This window comes from Abrus precatorius, unplaced genomic scaffold (genome assembly GCF_003935025.1).
Source record: "Abrus precatorius isolate BTA unplaced genomic scaffold, Abrus_2018 Scaffold8, whole genome shotgun sequence".
Classification (NCBI taxonomy): Eukaryota; Viridiplantae; Streptophyta; class Magnoliopsida; order Fabales; family Fabaceae; genus Abrus; species Abrus precatorius.
In genome coordinates, this window is record NW_020874428.1 from 23,098,669 (window position 1) to 23,110,437 (window position 11,769).

At 32.9% G+C, this 11,769-nt stretch overlaps 2 protein-coding genes across 2 annotated transcripts; both read right to left on the reverse strand.

Moving 5' to 3' along the window:
• Positions 1–4,915: 4,915 nt before the first annotated feature.
• On the reverse strand, positions 4,916–6,049 carry LOC113848454 (E3 ubiquitin-protein ligase RDUF2-like). Its single transcript, XM_027477968.1, has one exon. It carries the CDS (start codon positions 6,047–6,049, stop codon positions 4,916–4,918), a length of 1,134 nt encoding a protein of 377 aa, XP_027333769.1.
• A 3,073-nt stretch (positions 6,050–9,122) lies between these two features.
• LOC113847423 (glycerol-3-phosphate acyltransferase 5) lies at positions 9,123–11,447 on the reverse strand. Its single transcript, XM_027476523.1, has 2 exons — positions 10,774–11,447; positions 9,123–10,183 (listed from the first exon to the last, which is right to left on the reverse strand). The coding sequence occupies exons 1-2, from the start codon at positions 11,332–11,334 to the stop codon at positions 9,236–9,238; spliced, it is 1,509 nt and encodes a 502-aa protein (XP_027332324.1). The 5' UTR covers positions 11,335–11,447; the 3' UTR covers positions 9,123–9,235.
• Between the last annotated feature and the right edge of the window lie 322 nt (positions 11,448–11,769).

An 11,769-nucleotide genomic window follows, 5' to 3' on the forward strand; every position in this document is an offset into this window, starting at 1 on the left:
AGGCTCGGGTTTTGAAAGTTTGCAAATGATTTATATCTTCTTTATTATTTTTGTTATATAATTTTGTCTTTAATAAAATACTGACAATGGAAGGAAAAACTTAGAAATATATCAAAAATTGCAGAAAAAAAATGTAAAGATTGTTTACATTGACATAGACCCAGATGTAAAACATTCATTCGTCTTTTAGGAGAAAAAAATACATTTTTTAAAATAAAAAATGTAGTGTAAACATTTTTAAAAATACAAATATAATTTACTCATTAAAAAACTATACCTGATTTTCTTATAAGTTTGACACTGATTTTTCAACATATTACTAAGGTGAGAGTCTTCCTTCTAAATATTTTCTCGCAACAATATATTTTGATTTCTGAGAGAGCATCATGGAAATCTAGGCCTGAGGACCACTAATAAACAAACAAAAACAATGCAGAACGTGAAATGACTCGTGCAAAGTATATCATTTGGAAAACCTACTGTCATATCCATGAGACACCAAACATAACTCTTTCTTACATAGCCATGGACACAATGGGAGTTAGGATCCTATTAATTTTGCATGAAAGTTATTTGTGTGATTGAATTATTACATTTTGAAGCAGAATTAATTTTACAACTTGTTTAGTTTTTTGGTTAGCACAAATTAATTAGCAAGCATGCAAACGATAAAAATGATAACAAGTTTTTTTGTTTTCTTAGCAAACATTTTTTTAATAAAAATTAAACATACACTAAATGTGTGTGTTTGTGTGTATGTATGTATATTATTTTTAGCAAAATAAAAGCATCTTCAATTTAATTATTTTAAAGAATAAATTGATATAATAAATCAAACATTTTTTATTTTTAAAGGCGAAGATAATAAATTCATTTTCTAGGAACTAACATAATTAATTTTAAATTTTTCTGAAATTAAAATATTGCTTTCCGTATGAGGGGGACCTCCATTATATTGTTGGCACCGTTGGTTTAATCTGAACAATTGTAATTTTTAAACATTTAAAGACTATTACTATTAGAATATGTAAATATTATTGTAAATAAAAATATTTACAAGAATATTTACATATTCTTATAATTACTATTTATTTAAATTTTTTTATCACATTACATTATTAATTATATTTATTATTTCCCTTTCTCTTTTTGTTTTTAGTTACCTCTTCTTCTTCTCTTTGTTTTTGTATTTTGTTTTTTTGGGTTCAAGAGATCTAGAGAGAGGTGGAGATTGAAAAAGAAGGATAGAGATGTGAGTTTTGTATGTAGGAAAGTTTGAATCTTGCTCTTCACATTTTATCTTTTTAACTTAACACTAAATTATCAAAGGAGAGATCCATTCCCTTTGTATTATTATTATTATTGTTGTTATTATTACTTCTCTTTGTCAATCAGGGTGCAATAATCTCTATAAAAGTATCAAATGACTACCTAGCCCATATTAGGTCAACATGGTTTCGACTTCATTGAACCAAATAAAAAATAATAATTATTTAAACCTTAAAATAAAAGATTAAACTAAACTTTAAACTCAAATTTTACATATAAATATATTCGATTAACTTGATAAAGAAAAAAATTTAAATAAACCAAAATAAACAATTTAATTAATTCGTCTTAAATTAAAAAAAGAAGTATTTATGTAATTTTGGTGTGTAATAAATATAAAACAAGGAGATAAATGTGTATAATGAAAAGAAATAAAATAAAAAATTAAAAATTATCTGGCTTCAAGTATAAAATTAATCATTTTGGAGGTTAATTAAGACGCGAGGAAGGACCGAAGTTCTAATTTTGAAGGGCTTAGCAATATTAGTCTAAAAGTAATCTCTTTTGGTAAAAGCCACCAAAGCAGTGTATGGTATTGATATTTAATGGATGAAGGGAAAGAATTTCTCATCTGCGAAACAATATATTCTCTAAATAGGTAGAGAACATGCACTATCAGGTATGTTTCTTTCATATTTGGAAGGGTCCTCAGTGATATTGCCACGTCATATATCCAATATTTATAACTTTTTTGTCCTTCCCTGCAATTATTGGTGTCTTTCAACACAAAACGATGAACATATTGATGGCACTCGTTTACATGCACAATTTTGGAAGCTTAACCATAACTCAAGCTTGTGCTCAAATCATAAGGACGATTTTTCACTTGTTCATAGACCAGCTGTCAACATAAATACTATACGCAGCTGAGTGGTCATCTTCTCCATTTTAGCTATTTCAGTCCCTTACACCTATCTTAAGATATTAAGATGGGACCATCCATGAAATCCACCTTCAAATAGAACTGCTACTATCTGGTCTTTTGGTCTATATATATGGGTTTAGCACTTCAAATCGAAACTTCAAAAGCTATACATCTTGGCCTTTTGTTGGCCAAGAGGTTTTGGTACTAAAAAGAATATTTTAATTCCTGACTTTGTAAAATTATATTTATTTAACTCTTTTCTATATAAAAAGAAAATAAAATAAGGCTAAAATGAGACATTTTTAAAACATAGAAAATTAAAGCGAGATGATTATAAAATTAAATATGATTAATTTTTACAATTTAAAGAGTTACATGTTTATTATTGAAATTAAATGTATATTTTATTCTTCAATTAATGATGGATGAAAGTTGTTGATACATGTTGTTCCCGTTGATGATCGTGGGTGGTGTGCGAACATAGGTACAAAGGGATTGAAAATTGCTATTGACTAAAATGGCGAATATGTGAATTTGAATTATCAAGTTCAATCGCATTAATTAATGGTTGGCAGCGATTTCTGAATGGGAGGAAGCACAGAGTGAGACATGAATGTTTCATTTCTTGCAATTCTTTCCCTTCGTTAGGAAGCCATAACTGCTCTGCCTCTAATCACGCATTTGAGAATATTTTTTAAAAAATATGAGTTAATTTTACTTTATAAAAAAGTTTAATTCATTTTACTATTCAATTTTTTATTTTTATTAGTAATTATTAAAAAATTATCTAAACCGAGTCATAATTCATGTAGCTAACGTCAACATTTTATAAGCTTTTATGATGTAATATTTAACGAGACATTGTATATAATGTCGTTTCTTACAAGTAATATTTTTTTCATGTTTAGTGATGTACTATTAAAAACTCAAAATATTGAATAATGTGATATAAATTAATTTTTTTTATGTAAAAAAGTCATTTACTCAAAATATTCTATATTCATTTTAAATGTGTTATATTACAACTAATTTCAAGAATTAGAAGTCTCTAACAAAATTTTCGTATTAGTCTAAATTCCACAAGACAAATTAGGAAAGTTCAGAAGGAACCTTAACACCAGGATGGTTTAAATGTGTGTATAATATTTCTTTTGTTTATTTTTATAATCACATTTAAGAAGATTTTTTTCCCCTTTATATAAGTTATTTTTAATTTTTTCTTCTCAATTTTACTATTAATTCATCATAGGTCATGTTTAACTACTCTGCATTTTCTCATATAATTTTCACTTTTCCAAAAGTATGTCAAGATTAAAGTTTGTGGTGGCCATGAATATTGCTGATTTACTATACTTTCTATTAAGGATAATTTTGAATAATTAAAATGTTTTTTAATAAATTTAAAATTTTACCAACTATTTTTTATATTTTATAAATATGTGGCTGCTGTTAAAATTGCTTATAAAAAGAAATAGAGACTGTTTACTTTTTAAATAATAGATAGTAATATGCACTAACTTTTTTATGATCCATGTATTAATATACAATTAAGTATTGAAATTTAACTAATTTAATTGTACTTTTTATCTCTTCAATTTAGATGATTGTAATTTTTTTAATTAAGCCTCTCACCTCTTAAACGTTGGCAAAGTTAACCTTTCGTCAAATTTCTTAATTCTTCCTAAAACTTAAAAAAAATTGAGCTCAACTCACCATTCATGTCTACAACCCGCAGCCCCGATCTACAAAAACAATATTGGTTTGGTTTAAACTTCAAAAGAGGAGTTAATTAATCCAATCACCACAGTAAAGGAAATGGCAATGGTGAGCTGATTCTCATTGTAAAATTGACGTTTTAGATAATATCTCTAGTGTATTCTCTGCCTACGTAATATATATAGCATAATATCATCAATAATCATATATGCAAAAGTCAATATACACACCAAACAGTCAATAATCATTATATATTATGTGAGCAAGCTGGTTTTATGGAAACTCGTTTTTTTGTTTTGTCATTTTTTTTTTGCAGTTTTTTTCTTTCTCTGGGCTTGGGCCATCAATGTTCCAAAAATGAAAAAATATTAATGAAGAACATGAAAGAAACAAACCCAATTTACAGGGCGCCCCTCATCCATTTTCTGAATGTTATTACTATCTCCCTTTCATGTAAGCCAGAAAACAAAACTACAGAGAACTATGGCACAAGCAATGATGCTCGTCATTTAAAAAAAAGTGATCAGCAAACCAATTTAAGAAAACATGCATGCTTACCATGCACATTTGTATGGGTTTCCAAGAAGAAAACAACGACAATCACAATGACAATGACACGATTTTGCTACATATACACTTCAGTAAATTAACTTTAAAAATGACGACTAAGAAAAAAAACATGAAATTATGAACAACAAGAAGGTGCTTCACATCATCATAAAACGATCATCATGAAGATCCCGACCGATGTTCTTAATTTCCCACAAATAACTCAACGAGGCTTTCTCCCTTTACTTCTCCATTGATGTTGCCGCAACTTTTATGAGATTCCCCATTAAAGATCACAACATCGCCCTCACCTCAGTCCCTCACAATCCATTCAACATATATATGCCATTGCATTGCATATCCTCCACTCAGTCCCATCACAAGCATTGAATCTTCCATATATACCCCACATGCAGGAACCAAGAAGTTAACGTATTTCTCCGAATTGAATTGAATTTACCAGGGTCTAGTTCCACTGTTTACATCCATAGACCAAGTCCTACGCGAACGTGGCGAGGGATCCACATTATAAAGAGAAGTAGTAGCAATAGCACTAGCACTCCTCATAGTTCTAGAATGCTCTCTAATAGAAACAGAACTATGAGGCCCAACAACACTACCACTTCTGAAGCAAGCAAACAAACTATGAAACATTCTTCGCAAAGAACCACCACTTCCTCTCCCTCTAGAAGAAGAAACCGACCAAGAAACCCTCCTTGGTTCCCCAACAACACTGTTAAAGTTAAACCCACCATCAACTTCTGTGTACACAAGAGGAACCTCACCTCTTCTTCCACCACCATACCTTCCCACCGCAAACCCACCACCCGGTAACCTCCAAACAGTCAACCCCACGTTCTCTTCTTCGTTGATTTGCTCCAAACGCCCGTTCGCTTCTTCAGAGGGCAATTCGTGTCTACAAACAGGGCAAGAATTACGAATTGCAAGCCATGGTAAGATACATTCATGATGGTAAATGTGTTTGCATGGCATTTCCTTCGCTGCGATGCCAAGTTCAAAAGGCTCTTTGCAAACCGCACAATGTGACTCTGTTGCCATGTGGGTTTCATTTATCTCAATCGCCGGCAACGACTCCACGGCAGATATTGACGCCGGACGGGGATTCTGGCCGTGTCTCCCAACACTACCGTTGGCTTCCATGTGTGAAAGCTGTTCCATTACTCTATCGAACCCTGAACCCAGAAGAACCTCCGACATTCTCTGAGGTAACGGTCGCAGACCGGAACCGGCACCGTCGTCGTAGAAAAGCTCGAAGCCACGGTCACGACTACTTGACCCTTCGCCGCGGAACATGATAACAGGGTTGAACGGTGAACGGTTGCCGCCGGTGTTTATGCAATTCCGCCGGCGAGAGGAACGGGAATTTTGATCAGAACCGGTCCGGTTGCCGATCATGTACATTGCCGCCGCCGAAGGGAACCGACGGCGGCGACCTTCCCCGGTGAGAAACCGGTTCGGATGTTCGATTTCTTCGACGAATCCGCTGTCGCAATCGGGACACGTTGTAATGCCATGTTGTCTCCATGCTCTGACAAATCGGTTGCACCTGTGACACCAATGGGAAGACATCTACGTATAGATAGGAATCTACGAATACGGTATACCCTTTTGAATTAGAAGATGAAAAGAAGTTTTATGCAGCCCCAGAATTGGGTTGGCGAAAGGGGTATTGATTAGAGAGAGAAAGATTGGAAATGTTGAAGTGGAGAAAGGAATTGGAATGTGTTGGTCATGGTTTCCATGGGAGAGGAGAGCGAGGGTTCCGAATGGTTAAGAGGAAATAAATGGAAGACAGGTTCATGTTCATGGTGTCGCGTCGAAGGAGATAACAGAAAAACGACGTTTGTCTTTCGTATACGCTCTTCGTTAAGCGACACGTCGTCTAGGGCGTTTCATTGTTTCAATGAATGGAGAGTTTTAACTTTTATGAGTGAGCCGGTGCAAGATTCCAGCCTGCCACTGTCTCAAAATAGAATAACAGATGATTTTGTTGCAGAATCTCTGTTCATTATGTTTTTTATAGCAAAAAAAATTTATAATTACTGTTATTTGTGAATGCAGTTTTATTGTCTACGAAGTTAAAAATGAAAAATAAAGATGGACAACTAACGGAAATACGACCAGGTACATTACACACGATTTCTATAAACGATTAATCTCGATGTGTCTAGTTAAATCGTCTTTTTAATCGACAGAAAAGAGAATAAAAATCAAGATCTAATTCGGATTAAATGTTTATTCAATTTTTTAATAATAAAATTTATTAAAATAAATTGAGAACTAAAAAATTATTTTAATAAAATAAATTAATGCGTGTCGTTCTATCAAGATTAAATGATTTGGATTTGATTGCATTTGAGAAATAATATTTTGTTATATCGAAATCTCAAGTAAATCATGCGGCAGCAAGTCCTAGTTGGTTCGGACAGGTTTTACCGTTTAAGCAACGTTAGTATTTTATGTTAATTAGAATTAGAATTTCATCTCAGTAATATTTATCTACCTTTAAACGTAGATGTGCTAACATTTAGTACAGATTTTTATTTTATATATTACTAAGGCAAAAGAAATTCATTTTTGATTAAAAAATAATACCAATAATATTTATCATACTTCTTCTAAATTTTATTATATTATAGCATCGGCAGCGTTGAGAGTGATGAGAATCAGAATAATGAAAAGTATGAGAAATCTATGCCGTTCAGAAACTCCAACCTCCCAAAACTTCGAAAAACCCAACTCATGAAGAACCCTGTTAATTTCTTTATAAGGAAGAAAAGAACCTTGTTAATTGTTTTAAAATTGCATACCACAAATCTGTTACTCTGCTTTTCGACAACCGAGTCCAACGTACGTAATAAAGGACATGAACATGCCACCAAATAGTAGAAAGCAGGGAACTTTTTCTGCGTTGCGTGAAATGGAAAATATGAAAAAATATTTATATATAAGCTTCTTTAAGTTATTTCATGGACTAAATAACTTCAACTGAAGTAGACTAATGAAGTTAAAATATTTTTTTAAAAATAATATAATTTCTTTTTAAAAAAAATATTGGTTCATTCAAAATAGATCAAATTATTTCATCTGTGACATAATTTAGATAAACTGGAAATTTGGAAACATAAATTTAGGAAGAAGGGAGAAAATACAAAGGTCTCACTCCACTGTCGCTGCTCTAGCTCTCTTTGCCGTCTCCACGGTTCTATTCTTACGGCATGCTTGCTTTCAAATTGAAAAGGAAATTGAGTTACGCCACAATTTGCGTTTTAGGCTTTTAAATTTTATTTAAATTGAAAAATGATAAAATAGATATAATTTTTATATTAATTGTTATAATATGACAACAATATACGATTGATGACGGTTTGAGTTATTTTCTCAAAACTTTTCTTAATTAATCTTTAAAGTATGTTAGAGAGTGGAATTTTGAAGAAAACATATATATTTTTGAAATTAAGAAATGTATATTGTATATATATAAAAGTAAACAATAAATTAATTACACAATAATTTATGCTAGTTGAAATTTTAATTTTTATTTTAAACACTATCAAATTAGAAAATGTTTATAAATTTAAAAAAAAAAAAAATTTTCTTTTATTGCAAAACCTTGCTTTCATTAAACATACTGGCCATAAGATTTTGTTTTTCATGAGTTCTATATATGATAATAATACATTCATGAAGTCCATCATTTATGAGATTGAAAATTTAAAAAGTCTATTATTGCAATTTGCGAGTTACCAGAAGCCAACATAACAATTAACAGGAGATAAATCCAACTCCACCCCTACGTGGGCGCACTGCTTGAGCTTGCATGAATGAATAAGTTTCAAATCTAATTTGCATTTAGATTTCAATCAGTGGTGAAGAATATTTAATGTTAGTGGATATATATATATATATGAGCCATACTACTTTGTCAAAAGCCATATTGTGTATTCAAATATAAGTTGTAGCAAATAATATTTAGCTGCATGTTCAACAATTTTAAGAGTCAAAATACTATTTCTGATTTGAATAAAATAAAAAATAATTAGCTAATTCTTTGAAAAAGTTTGGCCAATCCCATACAAAATGAAAGTTTTGGGGGCCACTTTATGAAGTTTCCCACTTCTTACTATTGAAGTGATTGTGTGGGCTCTATCTAATATTGGGCAAAATATACTTCCACATGTTATCTTATTAAACCACTTATTTCATCGTTAATCTAACGGTTCCAATTTAAGTGACTGTGTGAATTCGTCATTTCCTCACCACAGGATATCTGAATTCTGAGTGAACGCAACTAAGTCACGTGTTACTATTTAGAAAATGTTTTGCTATATTTTTAGTGGGATATTTAAAAAAAATTGGAAAATATTTTTAAAATATGTGCATAAAAATGAAGATAATTATATATAGTATTATATTTTAAATATTTAAATAACAGAACTGCATGTATTAATTTCTATTACCTTTCATAATTCCTCACTCTTAAATATTAAAAATAATGCCCGAGTAAAAAATACCAATATTTACCGTGAGTGCGGTATATATTACTTTTGAATAGAGAGACAGCGAATGAAACAGAATAATTAAGCACACACGATTTCAATATCTTAACGTAAACAAAGAATCCCAAACAATCAATTAATCAACAAATAAAAAAAGTGATAAAAAGCACAATTTTATGACATTAAACACACAAGCTAGCATCCATGCGTTCATACAAGTTAACAAAATAAAATAATTAATAAATCTTATTCTAGCTTATAATGAGTACAGTAGTAACATACTAATTTTCACTGTAAAAAATGGCTTGAAAGTTCTCAACACCTTCATCATGTGATCAACCAAGGAAGTACGAGACACAGTGCCATCATTCCCAGCCAAAACTCTATACTTATCTTTCCGAGTAAAGTTGGTGCACTCAAACCCAAGCGTAGCCGCTAATATCCTCTGCACATAGTTAGCCACATCGTGTGGACTCTTACCCGAAGAACACGTGGCTTCAGCCGGCAACTGGTTCAAGAAAGTAACCTCGTAAACCGGTCTCGGGTTCATGAAGAAGAAAATGGGGTCCAAACCCTTCCATCCTCTTGCAGTGGTTGCATGGAAGAACCCTACTCTATAATTCATGGCCACGGGCACTATCCGGTCAGTTAGTTCAGCAAAGAGAGCACTGAACCTTAAAAGGAATGGTTCACGACATGTCGTTCCTTCGGGACACACCGCCAAATCGCCTTTGGATAACTCGCGTTTGATTTTTTCGGCATCGATGTCTCGTGTTCTTGTTAACCTAACGGTGGGTATTGGAGAGAGAATTTCTGATAAGCGTGAGATGGAGTATGTGACCGCAGGAATCTTGCGCTTGAGGACGGAGGAGAGGACGACGGGGTCCATGAGAGTGCGGTGAGTGCAGACGAATAGCACGCCGGAGCTGCCGCCAGAGGGAGCAGGTGGTGGTTTTCCTTTTACGATGACTTTGCCGCCAAATAGCCTTGATATGTAGGGAATGGCCCAAAAGGGTAAAATGGACCCCATCGTGAGGCGGATTATGGCTAGTAAAATGCCCACTGGCATCCATAGGAGGATTAGTAGGGAGGTGGACGGTGTCGGCCGCTTCACGAGGCGGCCGTCGTGGAATATCACCGGAAGTGGGCGGAGCAGCTGGTGATCATAATTTTCACTTGTGAAAAATGGTGGGTGCAATTGATTCTGCATGAAAATGAAGGAAAATAAATCAATATCATAGAATTTTGATTAACATCATGATATTTGATCGATCGGTATAATTTTTTTAATCTTTCCTCTTGTTAAGAATGTTAGTTGAAGATTAATATATTAAAAAAACTGTTGGAATATATTAAAAATATACTGAAAAAATTTAATAAAAAACTGTGATTTTTATTGTTTTAACCCTGGTTAATATTGTTAAAATTTGCGTATATAAAAGTAAAAATTTATATTAAAAATTAAAAATAATAACGGTTACACAAATAAGTATAAAAATAATTGCTCCAACAGGTATTTGCATAGACTTTTAAGAAAAATAATTCTTTTGCATCCTATTTTAAAAACTATAAAAAGAGAGGGCATCAATTGAGTAGAGGAAGAGAGATAGTAAAAAATAAAATTAAAAAAATTAATATAAAAGGAAATATGTTTAAAAATACAAGAGTTAAGATCTAACATCATAACGTAATTGTTGTTAACGATGTATTAAAATAGCTAAAGCAAAGCATTTAGTTTCATTCTTCACTTGTTTTTAGAGACGTTTTTCAACTTAATTAATTGATTAAGAATACCTTGCAAAGACGCGAGAAGGAATTGTAGCATGAAGTACTACTAGGCCTTGCCATACACAAAGTGGGTGCATCATCGTTGAAAAGCTTAGCAACCCTTTCAGAGACGGTACTGCTCGAATCACCATTGACCAAACCCGTGGCGAAGCCAAACCTATTGAAGGAGAGCTCGGTCCCAATGACCTCATCAGCACGTAAATGCTCCTTCACGAACCTCTCCACCATTATTTTTGGCATCTTGGTGACCACAACCCTCTTCTCATAGGAGCTGAAAACCTTCCACGAGTTCATGTCGAGATCATCCATGTAGAACTTTGGCAAAACGGCCCTCGCCACGGACTTAATCTCCGAGTGTTGAACCCCAACAACCGCCACAAAGATCATTAGCTTTAACCCTGTGTCCCTCATGCCAACCATGTCAAGAAACCGAATCAAAGGCCATAGTATTAACAACAAGGCAAAACGAAGCAAACCCGATGCTTCAAACGCTACCAACATGAAGTAGGAGAACGTATCCGAGTCCTTCAAAAGCGTGCCTTCTAACTCAGACACCACAGATTCCATTATGTGATCTCTTTCTCTTCGTACAACTACCTTTGATCGATGTTTTGCTATAACTTTTTTCCGCGGTTTCGATCGAAACTTTTGTGTTTCCTAAGGTTTCACTCTTGCGGCTTATAAAATGAATTGGGTTTTATTATATGGTTATAAGACTATAGAATTGGGCTTTAATTTATTTAACTTGTCTCTAAAGCTTTAGAGACTATAGGCAGTTTATCAGTTTTACAACCACTCGTAGCCACTTGGCTTTTTCTTTCCTTTCTCTATCTACGTTTGTGGGTGGATATATCCGCGAAGAATAGGGGATTTTAAGCCACGTTTATTGGCAAAGATTGATTACTTAACCCCAACAAATTAAAAAGTAGTGTTGGTAGCCGGCTACTTTTGGTATTTGGATACCTAATTAAAATTGGCGCGTCTATTACGAGTATTTTTAGG